The sequence below is a fragment of the Saccopteryx leptura genome, chromosome 3 (genome assembly GCF_036850995.1).
Source record: "Saccopteryx leptura isolate mSacLep1 chromosome 3, mSacLep1_pri_phased_curated, whole genome shotgun sequence".
Lineage (NCBI taxonomy): Eukaryota > Metazoa > Chordata > Mammalia > Chiroptera > Emballonuridae > Saccopteryx > Saccopteryx leptura.
Genome location: NC_089505.1, coordinates 277,694,753 through 277,720,933, shown reverse-complemented (window position 1 = coordinate 277,720,933; position 26,181 = coordinate 277,694,753). Strand labels below are relative to the sequence as shown.

Here is a 26,181-nt window from a genome sequence, read left to right as displayed (position 1 = left end):
TAAAAGTTATTTCTCAAATAGAATGCAATCAATAAACTTGAAATTAATGGAGTTTAAAATCCAGTTTTGCAACCATAACAGCAGTAATTCAGTAAGAATCATCAACAGGTACTAAAACTAATGGGTGAAAGATGAAGAAGGAGAAATAAAGTATCTCCCAACAAATTACTTAATTACAAAAGGAAAAAAAATAACTTTATAGTGGAGAAACCTGGCAGATACATGTTAACGAAGTGATCAAAGCTAAATTAATAATGGGACAAATCAGCTCTGGCTGTGTGGCTCAGCTGATAGAGCGTCATCCCAGTAAACCGAGGTTGTGGGTTCGATCCTGGTCAGGGCACATACAAGAAGCAATAAATGAGCACACAATTAAATGAAAAGAGTTGATGTTTCTCTCTCTTCCTTGCCTCATCCCTCTATTTCTCTCTCCCCCTTCCTCAAATCAATGAAAATATATTATTTTAAATGGGACAAATCAATATCATGTACTTCCCGTTATGAGTCACTCAGTCAGAAATGTGTAACCTGAATTTAAACCAAAAAAGGCACCATTCATAACAAAATAATATTCTACAAAATAAATTACATGTATTCTTCAAAAAGTTAGTGTCTAGATAGATTTTTTAAAAAAGAGCTGAAAAACTATTCTCAATTAATAGAGAGACTGAAGTGTCTTGGAAATTAAAAGCAATGTGTGATCCTGGATTGGTTCCTGGGCTAGAGGAAAAAATGCTCTATGGACATTATTAAGACCAATGGTATAAATTTGAATAAGGTCTATAGATCTAACAATACAATAGTATTGTATTAGTATCAAAATGTCCTAATTTTGATAACTGTAATGCTGTTTTATTTAATTAAATGTTTACTTTGAAAAATGTATGTTGAAATGTTTGTGGATAAAGAAGTATAAGGTCTACCGGAAAGTTCTCTCCGTTTTTGGAATAAAACAAAATACAAATTTTTCTTACCGTCAATAAACTTGATTAAATAATATAATTGCGATTATTATTAATGATTTCTTGCCAGCATGAGGGCAATTTGTATATCCCATTTTTGAAAAATGTTTTATCTTTTGATGCGAAATATTGAACCAGTGCTTGTTTGATATCTTCATTTTTGAATTTTTTGCCCTTCAAAAAATTTTGTAAGGACAAAAACAAGTGATAGTCAGAGGGTGCTAAGTCTGGGGAATATGGTGGATGCGACAGACATGCTTCTGTAGCATTTCTTCCTTGTTGAAATTCGTAAAAATTACAGTGGCATAAATGAACTTTATCAGTAGCCATGGGTACACTATCGTTTTAAACATAAGACTAACGTGAATCAACTTTGTTTTAGTTAATTTGCTACGTCAGTATGTATACATTAAGTCAGAGGTCTCAAACTCGCGGCCCACGGGCCGCATGCGGCCCGCCGAACAATTTTGTGCGGCCCGCAGACTAATCCACGAAGTTCAAAATATTTTGGATAAAATTAAGTAAGCCTAGGGGGCCTACTTGTATTTTTCATTTCTCTAGCATCCTAGCTAGATATTAGCTTAGTTAACAGCAGTTGCGATGCGAACTACAGTTTCTGGTCGTTTTGTGACACTGAGTAAACTGCATGTACGATTGTGCTTGTTGTACTGATTTTTTTTTTGTTTTCAACTTCAGTGAGAAAAGTGTTGCGTAACAGTTGCCTTTTGTAGACCTAGTGCGGCCTGCCGAATGGCTGTGATCTTGCTCTGCGGCCCACATGCTGAGTTGACTTTGAGACCCCTGCATTAAGTGATAAAAATAGAGAGGCACACATGCGCCAAATAAACGTGCTTACATGTCGAAACTTGTTGTGATAGAAACGGACAGAACTTTCCGGTAGACCTTATATGATACCTATAACTTACTTTGAAATGGTTCAGAAAAAATATGTATATATAGTCAGAGAGAAAGAGAGGGAGGGAGAGAGGGAGGGAGGGAGGGAGGGAGGGAGGGAGGGAGGGAGGGAGGAAGGAAGGAAGGAAGGAAGGAAGGAAGGAAGGAAGGAAGGAAGGAAGGAAGGAAGGAAGGAAGGAAATAAAATAAGGGAGGGAAAGAGGAAGAAAAGAAGAACCCTACCAAATAATACTCACCAGGAAGAGGAAAACTGAACCCAGAATAAAGGAGTAAGACGATAAGAAGCAATGGTGGCCAAAGAAATTGAAAACACAAATGGGTAAATGTAAAAGAGTTCTGCTGGTATATTTTAAAAAATACAAAAAAAATAATAAAAAAAATAAAAGAGCACTGCTGGTATAAAACAATGATAATGAACACTAATCTGAGACATTTAAAAACCCTGTAGAACAGCAACATAGAACAGGAAGGCAGTAACTGAAATCAGGCATGCTCAAGTCCATGTACTGACCAGAAAGAGAACAGAGAGACACCAATTAACTTTTTTTCTCTCTCTCTCTCTCTGTCTCACTTCTCTATAATGAATAAATAAAAATAATTTTTTTAAAAAATGGCCGGACCTGTGGTGGCGCAGTGGATCAAGCATCGACCTGGAATGCTGAGGTTGCCAGTTCAAAACCCTGGACTTGCCGGGTCAAGGCACATATGGGAGTTGATGCTTCCTGATCCTCCCCCTTTCTTTCTCTTCCTCTCTCTTTCTGTCTCTCTTCTCTAAAATGAATAAATAAAAATAATTAACTTTTTTATGCGTGTTAAAAGTTTAAGGTAATGACAAAAAACTATAAATATAAAATGTGTTACGTTTAACCCAATCGAGGGGAAAGGGAGGAAATAAAAGAAAACTCACTCACTACCATCCAGAGAGTACCACAGCAGGTAAGAAAAGGAAAACAGGGCCTAGTGAGTTCGGGAAATATTACACTGTAAATCAAATGGGGCCACATTCTCCAATTGGTACTTGTCTGTATCTTCGATAGAGGAAACACTCTCACATTCCCAATATAAACCTTTACTTTAGTCAGAATGGTTGTCTGTTACCTCTCTGTCTACTTTGGCCCCATGGTAGTATTTTCACCCCTACCCTTTGGAATGACTTCCTCATCTTCTCTACAAATACAACCACGGCACCGTATTTCCCCATGTATAAGATGCAGTTTTCCCCCCTGAAAAATTTGAAGTCTAAAAACTGGGTGTCTTATACAGTGGTTGTGGCATTTCAAATGCCATAGATGAAACCGAAGATGAGGCCATATAAGAAGATAGTGATTAGTCATCAGACACAGATGAGGACAAGCTAATGGATGGGAGTTTTGACAGTGATGAAGAACTGTACAAATTTTATGAGAATAAAACTTGAGTTCAATAACTTTATGTAACATTTTTTTCCAAATTTTGGGCCCCAAAATTAAGGTGCATCTTATACATGGGAGCGTCTTATACATGGGGAAATACAGTATTTCTTTAAGTCCCAAATCAAGATAAACTCTTCTGGGAAGTCTGTACTAGATCAACACCAACTTACCTTTTTCTTACAAAGAATTTCTATCGTCTTTATTTATAACATGCTACCGTTCTTTTAATTGTTAAACTACTGCCTTGAAAATGTTCTGTAAATGTTCCATTTAGGCATATTTTGTTTCCTCAATCAAAGCATATAACCCTTAAAATCAGAAAGAAATTTTTTGGGATTTTATAAAGAATCTAGCACAGTGTTGTTAATTTTTCTCTTAAGGATAAAGCAAACCTTAAATTATTCTTCTTTAATAAGCTTAAAAATGTAAATTTTACAAAATATGCACATATAAATACATATACCTCAGATATAAAAATAGATCATATTTCTAAGGACTTTGTTCGATCTTTAGATACAAAAGCTAAAGTGCACAGCTTTTAAAATAGTCATTTCCTGTTTTCTTTTCTTTCCACTTTTGCCAATTTTAAAATAAGGAGCCCATATGGTCAAGGCTAAAAATGTACAAGGTTAAGTCAAAGGAAGTCAGACACCACTAGCACAGTGAGGATGTTAGTAGAAACTGAGAATGTGGCTCTCATTACCATTACTGTACCACCTGGAAGAAGTACTGCATAATAGTTATCTTTTATTGTAATAAAAGATAATATCAGTAGAAAAAGCTAGAAATAAAATTTATAAATTAGAAAGAAAAAAGGCAAAACATTGGGGAGATGTTTTTAAAAAGACCTACATAAATATAGAAAAATACTGTATTCAAAGATCAGAAGACTCAATTCTGTTAGGATCTCAATTTTCCAAAAATTAAACTGCAGATCCCATGCAATCCCAATAAAATGCTGGCAAACTATTGTGATAAAATGTCACAAAATCAAGCACAACGCCATGAATAAAGATGAGTGCATGAAAAAGGTAGTAAAATCTAAGGGCTAGTTAATTGCATTGCGCCAGTCAAGCTCCTTGTTTTGATAATGCAGTATCGTTATGTAAAGATGACAACAGCGGGGATGCTAAGTCAGGGGTGCAGAGATGTCTTTGTACTTTTTCTGCAACTTCCTATGAGTTTATAATTATTTCAAAATAATATCTTAAAATCTCAGGAGGCTTTCCACATAACTTGACAAGCTGATTCTAAAATTCAAACAGAAAAAAGCAAAGGACCTAGAATAGAGAAGATAATTTCAAAAAAGAAGACAGCAGTTGGAGGACTCACTATCTGATTTCAAGGCTTTCTATAAAGCTATAGTAAACAAGACAGTGAGATATTGGTGAAAGGACAGCCTTACAACTCAAGAGAACAAAACAAGAGTCCAGAATATATTCATAGACGTACTGTCAACTGATTTTTGTCAAAGGTGCCAAGGCAATGCATTTGTGAATGCATTCACATGAAGTTCTAGCAGAGCTTTGATAGTGTAAGAAATCAGCGCAGTGATTGTATTGGGTGGGAGGTGCCCTACTGACCTGGTGGGAAGGGACACAAAGAAACTTTCTGAGTTAAGGGAAATCTTCATAAGGGCATGAGTTACACGGTTATATACATATCAAAACTCACCTAACTGAAACACATAAGAGCTATATGCATTTACGGTAAGTGAATTTTAATTTAATTTTAAAAATATACAACATACAAGTCTTGCAAAATATTAGTCTACAAAAAACCTGGAAGAAAATTAACCAAAATACTAAAATATAGTATTTATTCTCTTGGGAGATAGATTATCATTATAACCATTTTCTTATATTTTCCTTAAAAATGTACATACATCATAAGCAGAATGAAACAAGAAACTTTTTCTTTTTCTTTTTGGTGAGTATGTGAAAGAGAGACAGAGAGAGAGAGAGAGAGAAAGGAGAAGCATCAACTTGTAGTTGTGGCACGTTAGTTGTTCACTGATTGCTTCTCATACACTCCTTGACAGAGGGTGGAGGGCTCAAGCCAGAGCCAGTGAACCCTTGCTCAAGCAGTGACCTCAGGGTTTTGAACCTGGGACCTCAAGCATCCCAGGTCGACGCTCTATCCACTGTGCCACCACCAGTCAGGCAAAACAAGGAACATTTTAAAACTTTATGCGAGAATAAAAATATCTAGCCCATAGTCTACTGTTCTGCTTAATGATTTCTTATATCAGTTAGCCTCCAAACTTGTAGTATTCTCCTTTAATAAGACATATGTAGCGTATCTCCCTGGTAATCTTTTAGTAGGAGCTGGGAAAAAGGTACTGTTCCTTATCAGTTTTTATTAGTTCTAAAGACACAGTTAAAAAATTGACATTCTTCACAGGAGGGAAAAAGTTATTATTAGTGTATTTTTAGAGCAACCACAGCAAGAAAATAATGAAATTTTACATATATCTCTTGATTTTCTAATAAAATATCCACACTTCATTATAGCTCCCCTTCTCAACTTATCTTTGTAACTGCTATCATTCTGCAACTATTAATGTATTTGAACAAATATATATACAGTGACTATTATGTGCTCCTCAATCAGGCTTAACATTGTGACATGCTCTTTGAATTACTGTTCTCCATTCCCTATTTCTCCACAAAGTTCTGTCAAATTTTCTCCAAGGTGTTTCTCATCTGTTTCCCTTTCCATTCCTACTTCTATTAGCCTTGTCTCACCCATCACCACTTACCTCACCCTTATTTTATTCTATGTACTCTTCTAGCACAGTTCCAGGGGTCCTTGGGATTATTTATTTCCCCTCCTGGGATTTTTTTTTTTTTTTATTGAGAGGAGGGGAGGCCGAAAGACAGACTCCCGTATGCATTCTGACCGGGATTCACCCGGCAAGCCCACTAGGGGGCAATGCTCTGCCCATCAGGGCATTGCTCCGTTGCTCAGCAACTAAACTCTTCTTAGCTGCTGTGGTAGAGGCCATGGAGCCATCCTCAGCACATGGGGCCAACTCACTCCAATCAAGCCATGGCTGCAGGACGGGAAGAGAGAGAAAGAGAGAGAGAGAAGCAAGAGGGGGAGGGATGGGGAAGCAGATGGGCGTTTCTCCTGTGTGCCCTGACCAGGAATCGAACCCAGGACATCCACACGCCAGGCCAACACTCTACCACTGAGCCAACTGTCCAGGGCCGAGTTTTTTGAGGATCCGAAAGGTCAAAACTATTTTGACAGTAAAATGTCATTTGCCCCCTTTACTGTGTTGATATTTGCACTAATAATGCAAAAGCAACGATGATCCAACAGCTAGTGCCTGAGCACATATCAGGGCAGCAGCCTCACAATGTACTAGCAGTCACTGCATTCTTTACTGTCATGCACTCACAGCGGAATAGGAAAAACCAGTTTCACTTAAGAATGCCCTTGCTGAAGCGTACACATCATTAATTTTATTAGACCTTGACCCTTGAGAATGCATGTCATTTTAATATTCTATTTGATGAAATGCTGCATACCAAAGTGAGATGGTTGTTGTCTCAAAGAACAGCACGTGTTCTATCTGAACTAGCCACTTTTCCACACATCATTTTTACTGACAAACTGTGATTATTCATACTTAGATATTTGACATTTCCTTGAAAATAAACTAAATTAATCTGTCATTTAGTCATTTCAAAGTGAAAACTTGAATCTTGGAAAACTTCTATCCACCATCAATACTTTAGACTTTTCTATACAGATGGGACGTCCTTACCACTTCAAATTTCTAAGAATTTAAATAAAATAAATGCCTTATTTGAATATATCTAAATTTATGATCAACTCTAAAATTCTTCCAGAGTTTTAAGGTCTAAGGTAGGCAATACATTAAAGGAGCCCAAATCTATATAGCCTCAGGTCAAGACAGCTGGAATTCTGAAGCCTGGCATCTTCCAGAACAAACAAACAAACAAAAAGGACTGTAAAAACAAAGCTAAAGCAGAAAACAAACATGATTTTCATCTCAGGAATCTAAGGCCTTTTGGTATTGTTGAACAAAGTCCTCTTCCTAAAAGCCAAATTTAATTACATTTTCAAAAAACAAAATAAAAATAATATTTAATATATAGATATATTTACTAGTCACTAAAGAAAGTTCTTTATTTTTTTTTAAATGACAAAGTATATATAATAGTTATGCCCATTGCTTAATTTGCAGAAGATACTTCCATTAAACCTACTAATTTAGTTTGGGTTGAATAATAATTCACAATGCTTCCTTCATTCTGTACCCACTACTGCCAGGGGTTTAGGTCAAGTCTAATGCCACCTACTCTATAAAACTTGTGATTTCTCCCAATCAGAAGCAAGGATCTCTTTCCTCTCAACTCATGTAAAAAAAGTTTTTTCCTCCCATCAATTCATTTATTCATTCCACAAATATTTATTGTTTTAATATGTATCCGCTACTCTCTTAGGTTCTAGTGGTACAACAGAGTAAAAAAACCACCAGCTTCCTGCTTTCACACTCTCGTACAGAAAGAAAGGCAATGAACAAATAAATGTAGGGTAATATACACCACTATGAAAGTTAGGAAAAGTAAGGGCCAGGGCTAAATTCTCTATGAAACTAATAAAACAAAGTTCAGGTCCCCTCACTTGTATGGACCTCTAAGAGTTTTGAAAGTTACTTAGACATAGAATACCATAGGTGGGGAGAAGCAGCCAGGTTGTTAACAGGACAGATTTTATGAGAGCATTTCAATTAAATGTCTAAAGAGTTCTCAGAAGATAACGATTATAGCATTTTATTGAAACATCTTTTCTCATTCTAAATAAATTTCATACCTGATTTTTTATTCCAATGCATTTGTTTTCTTAATGAAGGCCCCCTCTAACTGTATAAACTCAGACCCTTATAAGATCTGGATTCATCCCTGGTAAAGACAAAGTGAGGGCAGGTGCTGTTTTTTATAGGGTGGTAAGCAACAGACAAATTTAAAAGGTGACATCTGAGGTGGGACATGAGGGAAATGAAGAAACAAACCACACAAATACTGGGGAAGGGAAGAATTCAGGCACAGAAAGCAAGTCCAAATATCCCGAGGAGCAGAGTGGGTTAGGAGGACAGGAGCAGGAGAAGTATATAATAATAAATAATGCTAGATACTGACAGCATTGGACAATCACTGACTATCACATGTCTGGCATAGAGTCCTAAGCACTTTCAAAGCATTTCCATTTTACAAATGAGGAAACTGAGGTACAGAGAGAAGGATTGAGTAATTGGCTGGTGGGGTGGTGAAACCAGGCAGTCTCACTCCAGAAGCCAGAGCTAAACTCACTCTGCTGGAGGTCGGTTATCTAGATAATCTTTCAAACAGTAAGAGATTTAAAATGCCAGAAAAGATGAAATCAACAAGATTTTGATCTCAAACTATGATAGCTACAAGTAGGTACACATTTTATGTGCCTGTAAATTCTTAGTACTAAGTTTTGTCATTTTTGCTACTTTACTCACAGTCCTTAACACATCTCCTTTCATATCATAACTATTCAATGTAGTATGGCTGTTCAACATACTCTCAATAAGCAGTGATTTTCAACCTTTTTTTGAGCCGCGGCACATTTTTTACATTTACAAAATCCTGGGCACACCATCTACCAAAGTGACACAAAATGACACTCTAATGGCCCTGGCTGGTTGGCTCAGTGGTAGAGCGTCGGCCTGGCGTGCAGAGGTCCGGGTTCGATTCCCGGCCAGGGCACACAGGAGAAGCGCCCATCTGCTTCTCCACCCCGCCCCCTCTCCTTCCTCTCTGTCTCTCTCTTCCCCTCCCGCAGCCGAGGCTCCATTGGAGCAGAGATGGCCTGGGCGCTGGGGATGGCTCCTTGGCCTCTGCCCCAGGCACTGGAGTGGCTCTGGCCGGGACAGAGCATCGCCCCCTGGTGGGCAGAGCATCGCCCCTGGTGGGCATGCCGAATGGAGCCTGGTCGGGCGCATGCGGGAGTCTGTCTGACTGTCTCTCCCCGTTTCCAGCTTCAGAAAAATACAAAAAAAAAAAGACACTCTAACACAGTACATATTATACATATAGTTAATAATATATAATAGTTTCTAAATGTATTTATACATTTATACTCACACCTGACCGTGTGCCGTGGCATACTGGTTGAAAAACACTGCAATAGAGAACTACCAACTATTCATTCTCAGTACAAAATGATAGATTAGATTTTCTTTCATAAGAAATACACATACGCAGATCAGATCTGGAGGTAAGTACCTCCTTCAGGGAATCAGATCCATATCAAAATCACATAACCTGGAAGTTTTCTTTTTAAGCACTGTAGAGAATTTATCCCAGAGTCTATTCCATCATCACTTTTTATCTCAAATAACTACTGATGTTGTGAAATTCTACCTTAATTTACCTTAAAAATTCAAGCAATCTCTCCAAAGTTTAGGCCCAATTCCTTGGTCCCTCTCAAGTTTGTCCTCCACGGAAGTAAAAATTAGCCTAACACCAAACCACTGTATTTTCTTTTTTCTTTGGCAGTTCCTTTCTAGATGCTTAAGGTCTTCATGTCCCTCATCAGAAGTGAGACTTCAGAACTGGGTTTCCCAGAAAGATTCTTATAAACCACTAATCTAAGAATTGGTGTTTGATGATTATTATCAGAACACCTTGAAAGATGCAGTTACAAATAAGCCAATACATAACTCACTAAATACCTGAACATACAAATTTCCTGATTTCACTGCCCAATCTTCAATTTTTCTGCTGCCAGCTTTCATACAGACCCCAAGTCTGTTTACACAGATTACCATGTGAATACTACTTTGGAATTTAGCAACACTGCCGCCTCTGCTTCAGAGGAAATGGCCTCCAAACATACATAGATAAACTAAACACCAACATTTCCAAAGCATGTTCTGCAAGAAACTAGTTCTAAGGATAAGCAGTAGGTATTGCAGAGAAAAAGAATCCCACAGTCAAGTAAGATTGGAGTTTGCTGGGTTAATTAAGCAAAGTGTAACAGCTTTAACCACAGAACTTCTCAGTCCTTTTACATATACTCACAGTACTGCTTTCCCTCGGCATCTCAGCCACACTCAAGAAAATGCCTACAAAGTCCACTCCGGAAATGAAGGATGATTCCAAGGCTTTGAGTAAACTGTCACTAGTGGGGTTTTTGACAAAAAGGGGTATGAGGAAAGGCACACACTTGGAGGAAGAGGTAGTCTGTGAGAAGGTGTGCTGAAGACAGTGGGCTAGAGCTCAGGAGAAAACACAAGGCTGGGGACATCTGGGAGTCATTCACAGGGATGGGGCTAAAGCCATGAGACTAGTTAAGGTACTTCCTGAGAAAAACATTAAGACTGGTCCTTGAAAACATCCTTTGCTGGCCTGGCCAGTGGACGTCTCAGGATCAATTCCCAGTCAGGGCACACAGGAAAAGTGACTATCTGCTTCCCTCCCACTCCCTTTTCCCCTTCTGCAGCCAGTGGCTCAACTGGTTTAAACATGGCTCAGGGCACTGAGGATAGTTCAGCTGAAGCACATCAGCCTCAGGCACTAAAAATAGCTCAGTACTCGAGCATCAGTCCCAGACATGAGTGCAGGATGGATCCCAATCTGGGCACATGCAGGAGTCTGCCTCATTGTCTCCCCTCCTCTCACCTAAAACAAACAAAACAACAACTAAATATCCTTTGCTTTACTGTATCTCCAGCTTTAGTATGATATGCTTCTCTCTAGCAGTAAATCTAAAACATCAGGACATGAAGACTTTAAGGATGGGAATAATACAAATTAAACTGAAAATTTTTGTGTGAAAAGATAGCATAAATACACGTGAAAATTATATTAATGTTAATTATGTGATCTGGCAAAAACAGTGAGAGAGAGAACTACCTAATTTTTCCAAGAAAACTATTCCAAAAGACAAACCTACAGATCATTCATTCTTTTCTTTTGGGGGGCTCATGGACCTCTTTGCGAAGGTAATGAATGCTATTAAGTTATCTTTCCAGAAAAACATACATACAACATTAAGGATATTAATTTCAGAGGGCTTCATAGGCCTCCTGAGGACCAACCAAAGCTCTCTCTAGTTGTCAACTCCTAGGTCCCTAGGTAGTACTTGCTACAGATACTTCATCTGACTGATATATGGAGCCCACATTTAGAAGTAAATAAAACTCCTTTAAAAAAACAAAAACAAAAAACTATTGCCTTGTATTTTAAGACAATGCAGAGGATATACATATTTATATTTTTTGGCCTAGGAAAAATAAAAACTAACTTGTTGAATAGAATTTAAGCCATTTATTTAGCACCATGGCAGAAGGTCATTTCATGGTAATACCTTTCCAACAAAATCGAGAGGCCAAATGATTTTATAAGGCCACGTAGTTAATAAGTTCCAGATCTTCAGAAACTTCCTAGGTCAATGCTTTTCAACTAAACCATGCCACCTGAAATATAATAAACGTATTACTACACTGCAATAGGATAGTTTTCAAAATAAAAATCCCTTAAAACACCAACCTTCTAAGAATGACAATTAGGGCTCAAACTTATTTACTTAATCTGATCATTCTATTTTTAGCACCTAAATGCTTGCAAAGAGCAAATTATATATATTAGCTTTTAAAAACAAACCCTCTAATTAACACAATTTGTATAAATAAGAAAAATCTAAAACAGCAAAACAAATACAAAAAATATTACTTTATAACATAAACATGATTACAGACAAAAATACAAACAGTTTAAACTGTGGGTTATTTAGCAAGCAGGAGGTCTAATGCCAAAAGCCACATGGACTTTTTCTCCTTTGGGTCCCTGCTATTGGAAGAATCTAGCAGACAGGGATCAAACATCTATTGTGTGATATCCACTTGGCAGACTACAAAAACAATGAGGCCTGGCTGCATAGCAGGAGTTATGTATCCCAACTACTACTTAAAGACCCACTGTAATTCATAGCGTGGCTATAGCTGAAATGCTGAAGAAAATGCATGCCTCAGTTTCTCCACTAGAAATTCAGTAATACATCATCTGCCTATATCCTATCTTTAGAGAAGCAGTACTACCCAGTGGGTAAGAATGCAGTCTCTAAAGCTAACTGGTTTGAATTTTGGCTTTGCCACCTACCAACTTAAGCAATTTACTGTAATCTCTGTGCCTCAGTTTAACTGCAAAATGGAATTAATAACAGTGTCTATTTCAAGGGGTTGTTGTGAGAATTAAATAAGTTAATACATGGAAAAATCTCAGAGCAGTGCCTGGCAAGTAATAAATTTTATTATCATTTTTTTAAACAGATGACAAGATTAATCAACTTATACCTGTAGTGCACTTAGATGTCCTTAGGAAATTACAAGACTTAATTTGTTTACTTTTTAATCATGTGGCTTAACTACCGGCTGTTTTTTCTAAATATAGTAAATACATGGCCAATTATTCTTGTAAAGAACTGAGAAAGAACTTACTGTACACACTGCCAACTAAGACTTACACATTAGCAAAGTTTTAGTTAACTTTTAATTTGACTATAACTGGATTCCCTTAACCAAGGTTCATTCACTTAAACTTTTAGTCACCACTAACTCCAAAACCAGTAATAGCTATTTTTATCCGAACCACTGCATTGTCTTCCTAACTGCTCTTCCCCCTCCAATATCTACTCCCCACAATGCAGTAGGTAGATCTATTAAAATTCCAAACTTAATTCCACTCTCCAGTGTCCCAAGAAGGAGTCCCACTTCCTTACAAGACCTCAGAGGCCAGCATGATGATGTAGGGCCATCCTATCTCTTGTTGCTCAGGCCATACAGGCATTCTTTTAAATCCTTTTCTCAGCCTCAGAGCCTTCACAGAATGTGCTCTACCTGGCATCATTGCCTCTGCCCAAAGCCTCTGACTCCCCGAAGGAGATCAGGTCCTCCTGCTACATGTTCTCATAACCCTAATCCTAATCCTCTCTTCTCTGCAACCCAAAATCAAACTGCAATAAAATAATTACTTAAATGATCGTTAAATGTTGTTCCTGTCCAAAAATAATATCAACTCCAAGTGGGAACATATATGTCTTTTACTGATACAACCCAACTGCTGTGATGCCCAGTACCCTATGCAGAATGGGTGTTAACCATACACATGTCTATAGGGAAAGTGATAAGTGACAGTGGAAAGCAAATCCTCCACAAAACCAGACGAATGCACCATACTGGCTGCATCATATTAAATATCTAAGTAATATGCATGACACTGGAGTAAAAGTAAAAACCTACTGCTTAAATGTGGGCAAAATAAAGTTGAGACGAAACTTTCCAAAGTCAAATGAAGCTGTGCATCCTCAGGTGTTATGTGAATCAGGAGTTGTTCCACTTCGGTTACCAGTAAGAAGATACACAACTAAATCAAGACTACTGCTACCACATTTGGCACTCTCCTCTCTTCTTGGCATCCTCCGCGAGGCCAAGAGTTGAGCTGGCCAGGGAAGAGTGATTTATCTCCCACATTTAGAAGTGGTCCCTCTCCAACAGGAATGCTGTACTACTTACTCATGGGCTTTGAATTTTAACCTCGTCAAATCAGTACCTTTCCGAAGTATTCAATTCAGTTTTTTTAAAAAATGAATTCTACGGGTCACTGAAAAAAGTGTTTTTTAATAAAGCATCCCAGTCTAGTTGGACTTGAAGAAAAACAGTTTCTCTTTCCCAAATAAATAAATAAAAACACATATCACGCTAACTACATCGCTTTTACAAAAAAGAAAAAAGAAAAGAAAAAAAAGGTACTTAAAACATTGAAGGAAACTGGTATGCGGATGCTAAACACTAAAAAATGAGGGGCTGTGGATGGAGGTTGCCAGTGTAATAACTAAAACCGGGCCTCGGAGGGGAGCAGTTCCCACCCGACAGCGGATAAAGCCAGGTCGGTCTGGAGCACGCAGGTTTGACATACGCCAAACCCCTGCTGTCCGCTTCGTCGCACCGACCCTGCCAGTGCAACAAACGCCGGACCCGGGTCCGCGCTATGACGGGCAGAGCTGCGGTTCCGTCCAGCCTCCCGGGAAACGCGCGTCCAGGGAGGGCTCAGGTAAGGACTCGGAGGTCTCCGGGTTAAACGTTTGGCCCTTTGTTCGCTCCCGGGCAGCGGAGCCCGGGGCGCCCGCTCCACCTCCTCCCCCTCGGCTCCCGGGCGCCAGCGCCACCGGCAGAGAGCACACCCGGGCTCCGCTGCGCCCCGGCCCTGCTCGCAGCGGGTCGGGACCCCCGGCCGCCGCGCCGCACGGCCCTCGCCTTTACCTTGTAGACGTCGCCGTAGGTGCCGCTGCCGATGCGCTGAATCAGCTCGAAGTCCTCCTGCGGGTTCCGGCGGGACAGATCGAAGCCGGGGTTCATGGCGGGCCCGGGTGCCCCCCGCCTCCCTCCCGGGCAGGGGAGGGGGGGCGCTCAGGGGGCCACACGGAGAGGGGGAGCCGCGGCCGGCCCCCTGCTCCCCCGGAGGTCACAATCGCCCGGCTCCACGCTGCGGCCGCCGCTGCCCTCACGCCGCCGCCGCGGACGACGACGACCGGGCTAACCGTCCCCGCCCCCGCAGCCCGCCGCCGCGCCGAGCCCGGGTCACACCCACAGGGAGAGGAGAACGTTCGCAGCCCCTCGCTCCGGGTGAAACTCCAACATGGCTTCCGCCTTCGCCGCTCCTCCCCCTCCCCTTACTCCAGCTCCTCCACCCTCCTCCCCCTTTTCCCGGCTGCAGCCCGACTGCGCAGCCGCGATCCTAGAGGGAGTGCTCCCCGGCCCGCGCGCGCCGGGCCCGTGCGCGTTCCGGCTATGCGCGCCTGCTGGGCTAGAGCGGGTGGCGGGGCGATCAATGCCTTCCCTGAGCAGCTGTCGCTTTCCCGGGCGCGGAAGTGCGCGCCACCGCTACGGACGAATGCCAAGAAAGGTTTGCCGGCCCCAGGGACGGCGAGAGGGACAGACGGAAAGTCGCTCCTATCCACCTTCTGATTCCCCTAATGACAAAGTGTGACGTTGCCAGATCAGGTCCCAGTCCTAAGCAGATACTATAGATTTAATTTTCAAGACAGTGTTCCAAACTTTAGAAGCAGGTACACATAGGACACAACCAAGTACTACAAGACTTAGTGGGATTGCGGGGAAGGGGTCACCCTGAGAAAAGTGAGTGGTGCTTGCTCCGATACCCGACACTCAGGCCCTTGGAGTTGGCCTGCCAGGGTGCAGAAGAGGACAGGCCACGAGGGCAAGCAGGGAGGCGTGAGGAGTGAGTGGGTAGGGCATGGGAAGCTCTGGGAACAGAGACACGCGGAGCGGCCGCCAGCCAGCCGGTGTAGAGGGCGTGGGAGACAGAGCCGAGAACTAAAGCAGTGATTGACTTCCTCACCAGAGACGTCTGGATTATCAAAGACTCGGGCGGGGACTGGGCAAGCTGTCGAACAACCTTGCAAAGTACAGGTGGTGGAGGGTGGAGGGTGGACAAGTCCCATTCCTGCACCTTAAATGTAAACACGTGATGATCCGGAAGCTCTTTACTTTACCTACCCAACGCCCCACCCTGCTTAAGACCCAGATTTCGAGCATTACATCTAGTGAATATGGACACCAGTGCCAACTGTTAATACCTGTCCAAAAAAGCGTGTGGGTATGGAGGGTTAATTTTCTGCTCTCAATAAATTATCCATTGGGCATTTCCAACAGCTTTAATCAAGTAGGTGATGACCACTTAGCAATACCACTTTGGAGCTTGCTTCAGAAATGCTTTCCTAATACTCTTAGACACCACACCTTCTGACTACTAATATTCCCTAACATCTGCTGGCTCCTGAGAAACTAGATCTCATCAAACCTGTTAGGGATAAAATAATCATACAATAGTCAAGCAAACTACTTATAGCTAACTGCTTCATACATCTTTTCAATCCTTTTGCTTACAATAAGACTGCATATTTACTAAATTCCCAATGAAGTTTACCCTTGAGTGTTAACTACATAAAAGATGTTGGAACACGACCATCTACTTACCTGTACAAGTAGCCTTTCAATTGTCTAATTTTTAATTATTTTAAAGCATCAGTAATATAAACATATTACTTAAATTGCTGCCCAATGAATACTTATCATTGGATCTCTTCTATATATGGGTCTACCTTATGGCTCTGATATCTTGAGAATTAAACTCTTGACTAAATGTTATTCCATGGCCAAGGATCCTGCTTTTACCTGTTTAAGGCACTTGCTGGGGGCCCAGAGTGAGACCTTCCTTCTGCTTGTCTGCATTTGGAGAACTGCTTGGCCTCTTTAAGCTAAATATGAGGATGAGTAGCCCAGGATTTGAGTAAGCAGATCTAACCAACTATCCCAGACAGAAGCCAGTTCTGCTCTGCCTTTTTAATGCTGGAATGCCAGATTCTCAGGATTCTCAGGACTGAATGCTGCACAAAACCATTCTAATGGTTTCACTGTTTTGTTTGCTAGGATTATCATCTGTGTAGATAACTTTGCATTTGCATCACTAATAGACTTCTTTCAAAGGGAAAAGACATTTCAGTCGGGCTGGAACTGTCTTTAAAGTTTTGTTTGTTCCATTTTGGCAGGGCTAACCTAGTCCTCTTGAAAAGAGATGGATATTCATGTGAGGATCTGATTTGCTATATGGGTTTCAACATAAATAAAAGGTTTTGGGCAATGAACTGCTCACAAAGAATTAAATATTTTATTCTTTGTACTATGGACATACAGCCAAATCTGATGTCCTTTTTTCCTAACACTTTTTCACTTTGCTACAAGTAACACTAACAATCACACTTTCTTTGAATCAGAGAAATAGCTTCCCCTTTCTATGATTAGAAGCATCCTTAGAAGTTATCTAATATTCTCAAGTCAAATACTGTTCCTGCAGCTTCTCTCCTGGGTTTGCTGCTGTTTGAATAGAGCAGGTCCTCAGATAACATGGATTCTTTCAATGTATTGTAGTTTTGTTGAGACATTGATGAGATGCTTTAGGAACTTATGGTAACTCTTGTTTATATCAATCAGCCTGTGGTAAAATTGGTTTTATTATATGTTGTTTTGCCACAGTTTCAAGAACCTATGGACACACTAAGTGGCTGTATCTTTAGTAAAAAAGAACTCACTGCTTCAAAGCAACTTGCCTCCTTATAAGATAGTGCTAATGAATAATCATAATAAAATAGAAAAATAGTGATATCTAATATACTAAGTATTGATACTTACAAGGTGGCAGGAACTGAGTCAGTTACTTTCCATATATTATCTCATTAAATTCTCATAACAACTTGATGACATAGGTATTATCTGCATTTTTTTCAGGCACAGACCGATTAAGCTGCTTGAGGTAAAACATAAAACTGAAATTTGAAAAGAGGTTGTATGACATGGAGGCTAGACTCTTAGCAGTTACTAGTCTTTACTCTGCTTTACAGTATACTTTTTAAAATTTATCTTATGCTAAGTTTTCTAAAATACAGAGAAGAAAAGCCAGCCACAGTCCTTGCCCTCAAGGAGTTTGCAGTCTCACAATACTGAGAAGCACAGAGGAGGGACATTAATGTAGATGAGAAGATATAGGAATGATGCTAAAGCTAAATTTAGAAGAATGTGTTGGAGTTAGCCAGACAAATGAGAAGGCGGTGCTTGCTATGCTCCAGACTGGCCACTTAGCTGCAGCTCCATAAAGCACCCATCCATGTAGGCATCACACACTAGGGAGCACATATAGGCTACCTGGTTTAAATCTTGTCTGTTGCCTTATTGAATGACCCTGGGAAATGATTTCAAACTGAGGCTGTCATAAAATCAAAAAGGAGATACATGTAAAAGGCAGTAGTGTCTGGCACCACAGTAAACCCACAGAATATTAATTACTGTTATTTCAAATGTTTTAGAATGTTTTAAAGCAGGGGTCCCCAAACTTTTTACACAGGGGGCCAGTTCACTGTCCCTCAGACCGTTGGAGGGCCGGACTATAAAAAAAACTATGAACAAATCCCTATGCACAGTGCACATATCTTATTTTAAAGTAAAAAAACAAAACGAGAACAAATATAATATTTAAAATAAAAAACAAGTAAATTTAAATCAAGAAACTGACCAGTATTTCAATGGGAACTATGGGCCTGCTTTTGGCTAATGAGATGGTCAATGTGCTCCTTTCATTGACCACCAATGAAAGAGGTGCCCCTTCTGGAAGTGCAGTGGGGCCGGATAAATGGCCTCAGGGGGCCACATGTGGCCCGTGGGCCGTAGTTTGGGGACCCCTGTTTTAAAGGGAGGATGGGGTTGGAGATATGGTTTAAGAAGCAGATGTGATAACATAAAGTAGGAGACTTGAATTAAGACCAGAGATGCTGAGGAGGCAGAGAAAGGAAAAGAACCCAGGAAATAATTGGAAGATGGAACTAACAGGTTTGGAGGAGTGAGGAAGTAGGCAGTGACATGGGTGGCATGCAGGCTTCTGGCTTAGCTAATTGGGAGGATCCCAAAAAGGTGATAACATTTGTCAGAATAAAAGGAACAGAAATGGTGTTATTTGGGGAATGGTTTTAGCACTGGATCACAGTAGATAGTTCTCTTTTGTACCTGTTAAGTTTGATATGTTCAACTGGAAATGTAAAATTAGTGATAAATATATAAAGTTGACAGAAAAGATTTCAGGGCTAATTTAAAATTTTATGAGTCATAGTTTAGAAATATTTATTGAGCATCTATCATATGTCAAACTATATTAGATTCTGGCGATATAATAAGGCATGGTCCCTGAACTCAAGTTGAAGGTAAAGACAAGAACTCATGTAATTCCTTTTCAGTAAGATGAATACTGGTATAAGGAGAAGCAGAGCCAGGAGATACTAGGTGCTGCTTGCTCTAATAATTTGGCTCCTTTTCAACCCAATAAAATATTTTTAAATTTTCTTTAAACCAATGTTTCTAAAAGCATGTTCTCAACATTTATTGAGGGAGGGGGAGCTCTGCATGGGAGTGGGTGGAGATCGATGTTCTCAGGTGTTAGCTCTCTGCTTCCTCTGTGTTATTCTGAGCAGTTCTGCTCTCCTCCCAGATTTGCATACCTCTTAGTACAGTGTTTCTCAATGCAGGTTTTATTAGCATTTTGGGTAGGAGAATTCTTCATTGTATAGGACTGTCCCCATGCATTATAACCTGCCTACACTCCATGTCAAGACTACTCCCAGTCATGTTGGCATCAACAACAAAAATGGCCACACATATATTTCCGAAGGCCTGGGGTTGGGCTGGGGGTTAGGGTGGGAGTGTGAGTAGATTGAGAATGTTTGCCTGTTCTGTCGCTTGGGAGAACTATCAGCCATTCGTAACTATTTACCATAGTATTCCTTTCTATCTCCTGCAGTATCTATCCCAAAAAGTGTCCTGATATGTAACACATTGTTCCTTTTATTATATTTTTAATATTTAGCAGCATGATGTTTAACTTCCCTCTGTAGATTCCACTTGCCCTTTATCAGGTAGTTCCTGGGGTCACATGAGAAGGCACTTAGTCTAGTCTTTGCAGTTATAGAAATATTCACAGAAGAAGGAGCCTCTAGGCAGAGACTTAAGTAGAGAATTAGCCAGGCAAGAAGGTATACTCCATACCATGGGTGTAAAGGTTACATTTAAAGAAACAAGGCGCTGTGTTTGGGGTGAATAGCAGATGAGGCTAAAGTGGTAAGCAGGGGCCAGTCCATGGAGGGACATGCAAATCATGTTAAATAATTTAGATTTCTCATTAAGAACAAAAGGGAGCTAGTGGTGGGTTTTTCAGCACAGGAGTAGCATGATCTTTGCACCTTAAAAATATACTGCTCACAAAAATTAGAGGATATTTCAAAATGAATATGAAATGATAAAATATCCCCTAATTTTTGTGAGCAGTATAGTCAATTAGCTGCACTATGCAGAATGAATTGAAGGCTGATGGCAAGACTGGAGACAAGATGGTAGGACAAATAGCAGACCCTTGCACTAGTCCAGGTGAAAGAAAATTATGGCCTGAATTAACATACAGAGATAGTGTGGCAACATCCAGTAATGGTAAATTGTGAGTTGAGATGACTTCTCATAGGGAAGATGTATGGAATAGGCCAGGGATCTGGAACCTTTTTGGCTGAGAGAGCCATGAACGCCACATACCTTAAAATGTAATTCTGTGAGAGCCATACAATGACCCGTGTACGTTACACATTATCCAGTAAAAATTTGGTGTTGTCCCGGAAGACAGCTGTGATTGGCCCCAGCCACCCGCAACCATGAACATGAGTGGTAGGAAATGAATGGATTATAATACATGAGAATGTTTTATATTTTTAACATTATTTTTTTTATTAAAGATTTGCTGCGAGCCAGATGCAGCCATCAAAAGAGCCACATCTGGCTCACGAGCCATAGGTTCCCGACCCCTAGAATAGGCAGATAGATTCCTAAAAAGCCCCAACATTAGAGTGTAAGCAAAGGGAAAGAACTTAGGAAAAGAGGCTAGGAAGGTGGCACCCAGTATGGTATGTGGAAATGAAGTGGTGTGGCAGCAGCCATAGGAGTGCACCTCTCAGGACGGCCTAAAAGGGAGCACCTGCCCTGAGAAGTGTAATTAACTGAAAACCTCCAGCCACCATGCCTTTGGGATTCATCACAGCATTCCTGCATAGGTCTTGTTCTCCCCGTATAATCCCAGCCAGGAACTGAGATACTTACTCAATGCAGTTTCCTCCAATGGGCAGTCTTTGCTCTGGCTCCCCATGGGCCTGATGGAGCCTTTCTCAGAGCTGCCCTGCAGACTGAGGCTTCCCATTCCTTCTCCCTTCTTTCTCTTCCATCACAGGCATTAAGACAAACATCACATTTGGAGACTCTTCCCTCCCTTTCCTCTTTATCCTTCACAGATATGTCCACATATAAGAATGTTGCATTGCTAACTCAATTTAACCGTCTGCTGAACTAGTACAATTGGATCAGTGAAGCAAAGAAAAAATGTTACCAACAGTGTTAAATGTCAGAGAGACTGAGGAGGGAGACAGAAAAGTGTCATTAGATTTGTAACTATGGAGGTCAGTGCTGACCTAACTCTTGAAACTCACGTTCCCTCTTCTGTTAAGGTGTCTCCTTTTAGTTATAGTCTCCCGGATCCCCTTCAACCTTTCTCCTTCATCATGATCTTCATACAGCTCATCAGGACCCCTCATATGGATACATTTAATATATTAATATCTTTCTAAACTCTGGCACTAAGACTTGAGCTCACTATTTCAAACGCAGTCTGATTAGTGCTGATGATGAGAGGATTATACCTACCTATTATCCAAACACTATATTGTCCCCTAAACTTTGCTTCAATTTTTTTATAGCTGCAATAAACTTGAGGCCACTGTATGGCCTGACTCAGGGGATGCCATTTCTATTATAATCTATAATCATATAGTCAACTCGAACCTGCCCACTGGATCCTGATCAAGAAACACTCCAAAAACATATTTGCTCCCCTCTGAGTCAAATCATCAGAGTTTGTTCTTGAGCTCCCATTGCCATAAAAGGCCAGGGAAAAGAAACCTGGTTTCATATATCCTACTGTAATATCCTGCCAACAGTTTATCAGACTGGATATCATCTTCTCATCATCAAGCAGATTTAATACTATCAACGAAACAGAGCACAAGGTACCTCTACCCAGTATTGCTGCCAGATGAGATCTTGCAAAGATGAGTTAGACAAGAACCTGGAATCTTATATAGAGAGACAAGACCCTCCTATCTACTTGAGAAGCCAAGATTTTATGGGGTGCTCTTTGCCTGCACTATAGTTGGTACCTTTTTAGACACAGCTAATCATTGAGGGTACAAGCTATGTGAAAAACGAACAAGAAACTTTTGAAGGATTATAATGAAGTGCAGGGTGGGGAAGAGGTAGACTGAGAGATGCTGTGAGAATATTTTAAAAATGAAATCCTGATTATATTGCCCTGTTATCCCAAGTTAGATGTTTTTAAACTGCCAGTCTGTGGATTAGTCTGCCAGAAATTCATGCCAGTCCACAAAAAAGTTAACCACCCTTATGTTGTATAAAGATTTAGACTCAGTGATCTTAGCTGAATTTGCTTATGCTCAGGGTGATTTCTGCTTTAGGAGTCTCTAAAATAATTCTCCTATTTTCACAGTCCCCAAATTATAAAAAGGTTGGAAACCACTAGATTAGAGCATAATGTTTCCCTGGTTTCCTTTCATGTAGCATACAGTCTATAATTTTCCTTAGCTACCCTCAGTTAAAAGCTTTTGCCGTGTACTCGAGTTCCAAATCCACAGTGAGGCCACTGCTGGGCCTGACCAAGTTGGTCCAGAACAAATATGGTTAATACAATGTGTTTCCAGAGTAGATTACTGCCCAGAGTGTAATTAGAAACTAGAATAAGTTACTCTCGTGCTTTTAGGAGGACTCCAACGACCATTCCCAATAAAACCTGTAGTAAAGCAATCTAGCAATCTACCCATAAATCTAGAATGTTCATCTCTTTTGGGGGGAAAAAAATCCACTAATTCAGTTTAAACTTGGATTGGATTTTTTTCTCCATCAAAGCACAAAAAATAGAAATAAAAGCTCAGTTGAGTAATTCAAATAATGTGCCAAGAGTTTTTCATTATTCCTTACCCACTGCTCACAGCCCAAGGCAGATGTGAAGGTGACCCATTCCTCAAACTGACTCAGGAAGCAGATCCGTTTGCTGGCTCTGAACTCAGGGCAAAGCCTATCTGGATCAAGGCGTGCCTCCTCTTGGTATTAGAGCCAAAACTTCAGCCTGAATCTGATCATCTGGGTTAATTAAAGATACTTTTTAAAAGATATATGTTTAGTAGGACTCATCTGGTTACAAACTTTCCCAAATGATTACCTGATACCATCAGAATAGATTAAACATTTGTAGACAGAATAATTGTTCTCGTAGTACAAGGAACGGAAGGAAGGAAGGAAGCTCGTGAAAATTCTCCGCTGCTTTGTGTGTTATTTACAAATGTCTAAGTTCCTATATGAAATTTGTGACTAGCCCTTTTTAAGTATAAGCGTGGAGTTGCATACAGGCAGTTTCTCAACGTCCAAACCTGTGAAAATGAATTTTTGTTTGTATGAATTTTTAATGCCTAAAAGTCCACCACATTGCTGGTGCCGATATTTAAGGTTTCTGTGTCCTCTTACCTAAAGAGAGCATTCCCCGGTCATCCCAAATAAACCCAAACAAAACACCGTGTCTGCAAACCTGAGTACAGCCTGTTTTCTGCTGCGTAGTACAGGCCTCTTAATTAGTCTCTCTGGCCCGATTCTCTCCCTCTTCAGAGGATGCCACACCTGGCCAATAAAGACGCTTCTCATATGCCAGCAATGGAAACATGGAAGTCTCCTGAGGGAAGGCTAAATTTGGAATGAACATGAGTTCACTTCTAGGCCTGTTGAGTTTGAGGAGATGAAAGGGCAGTAAGTAGCAAGGATGGTGACAGATTTAGAAAGTGCAAGAGGGAATTAAATCACGATGTAAATTGAGTCATACAAATAAAGAGGGCAGAATCGCAATATCTCTTAAGTGAGAGTCAGCATGTGGAGCAATGGTGGCCACTCTTTTTCTTTTCTTTCTCTTTCTTTTAATCTTTTTCTTTTTTTAAAAAAAAAAATAATGGCAACTTAAAAGGAGCAGAAAATGTTTATGGACCTCATTTTTTAAACATTCAAAATGAAAATAATGTTACTGACTTCCATAACAAGAATGTTTTCACATTTATGTCTCATTTTATTTTTGGAACGACTCCTTGAATTATTATCACCTGTAATTTACAGATGAGGAAATTGAAGCTTAGAAAAGATCACCATTGATAATTAGTTGCAGTCAATTTCCTATCTCCTGAGCCTTGCTCCCTGAGTTTCAGGCTGAACTAGGTACTGGGATGCAAAAGAATGAAATGTGCACCCAGTCCTCAACCACTATACCATGCCCATCTTTGCTCTTCTCCAGAGAATTGATATCCTCTTTTGGCTTGGGCTGGACTGGCTCATAGTGAGATCCAAAGCAGAGCATCACTCACACAGCTATACAGAAAGAATCGACTTCAGGGAAACCTGGCAGTTCTGAGCCAGTGATGTACTTATCATCTCGCAAAGATGAGGGCGATGTGGAAAACTTATACTCTACTGTGTGGAGACTAAATTGGGACAGCCACATTGGAAGGCAATTTAGCAATACCTATTAAAGCTAAAGGTAGCCTCATCTTACAATCTGACGATTTTACTTTCCCATGTATACACAAGAAACTTCCTCAAATGCATAAGGAGTCAAGTAAATGAATATTTATTGAAGCATTGTCTATAACTGGAAAGTAATTGGAAACAAACTAAACATTCATCAACTTAAGAATGGATCAGTAAATTGTATGATCACACAGTAGAATACTGTATTGTAGTTAAAATAACTGAACTAGAGCTGAAACTAGAATATGTATACATAAATCTCAAAAAGTAGGATACCGAGGGGAAAAGTGGCAGAGGATACACAAAGTATACTGCTTTTTATATCAGGGTTTTTTTGGGGGTTTTTTTTTTTTTTGTATTTTTCCGAAGTTGGAAACGGGGAGGCAGTCAGACAGACTCCCGCATGCGCCCGACCGGGATCCACCAGGCATGCCCACCAGGGGGCGATGCTCTGCCCATCTTGGGGCGTCGCTCTGCCGCAATCAGAGCCATTCTAGCGCCTGAGGCAGAGGCCACAGAGCCATCCTCAGCGCCCGGGCCATCTTTGCTCCAATGGAGCCTTGGCTGCGAGAAGGGAAGAGAGAGACAGAGAGGAAGGAGAGGGGGAGGGGTGGAGAAGCAGATGGGCGCTTCTCCTGTTGTGCCCTGGCCGGGAATCGAACCCAGGACTTCCGCACGCCAGGCTGACGCTCTACCACTGAGCCAACTGGCCAGGGCCTATATCAGGTTTAAACACATGAAACAATACTACCCATTTCCATGTATGATAAACATTTAAAAAATATTCATGGTAATCATAAACTCCCAGTTGAGGACGTTATTACCTCTGCTTAGGAAGAAAAATACTGATATGCAGAAGCCTTTAGCCAAATCTTATTATTGTGTTGTTGTTTTTAAAGGATCTGAGCCCTGGCCGGTTGACTCAGCGGTAGAGCGTCGGCCTAGCGTGCGGAGGACCCGGGTTCGATTCCCGGCCAGGGCACACAGGAGAAGCGTCCATTTGCTTCTCCACCCCTCCGCCGCACTTTCCTCTCTGTCTCTCTCTTCCCCTCCCGCAGCCGAGGCTCCATTGGAGCAAAGATGGCCCGGGCGCTGGGGATGGCTCTGTGGCCTCTGCCCCAGGCGCTAGAGTGGCTCTGGTCGCAATATGGCGACGCCCAGGATGGGCAGAGCATCGCCCCCTGGTGGGCAGAGCATCGCCCCATGGTGGGCGTGCCGGGTGGATCCCGGTCGGGCGCATGCGGGAGTCTGTCTGACTGTCTCTCCCCGTTTCCAGCTTCAGAAAAATGAAAAAAAAAAAAAAAAAAAAAAAAAGGATCTGAAGCAAATATGGCAAAGTAGGTATTTGACAAAACTGGGCGGGAAAGACAAGTTTGTTATTTTATTTTCTATACTCTGTGTGCTTGTAAAATGGGCCTTGGACCCTGGAATTCTGGATTTTCTTGTGTTTTCTTTGTGCAGAATCCCTCCCCCCTTTTCCTGTGTTGAAATTCCATTCATTCTTTGATATCTAGCTCTAGTTTCACTACCTTGTTGAGAATTTCCATGACAGTCGTGTCAGTTTATACTATACTCTTTTCTTAAAATTTTTATTTATTGA

The 26,181-nt window shown here is 40.7% G+C and overlaps 1 protein-coding gene across 5 annotated transcripts in view; it reads right to left on the bottom strand.

Moving 5' to 3' along the window:
• The window catches only part of MAP4K3 (mitogen-activated protein kinase kinase kinase kinase 3), a 150,338-nt gene extending 135,074 nt beyond the window's left edge, over positions 1 to 15,264 (bottom strand). For 2 of the 5 annotated variants that reach the window (XM_066378432.1, XM_066378435.1), the window contains exon 1: positions 14,613 to 15,260. In XM_066378432.1, coding sequence (XP_066234529.1) covers positions 14,613 to 14,708 — 96 coding nt within the window. In that variant the 5' untranslated portion in view covers positions 14,709 to 15,260. Of the gene's footprint in view, positions 1 to 14,612 lie in introns of all 5 variants that reach the window. The other 3 variants (XR_010750438.1, XM_066378433.1, XM_066378434.1) reach the window with 3 other exon arrangements.
• Positions 15,265 to 26,181: the final 10,917 nt, after the last annotated feature.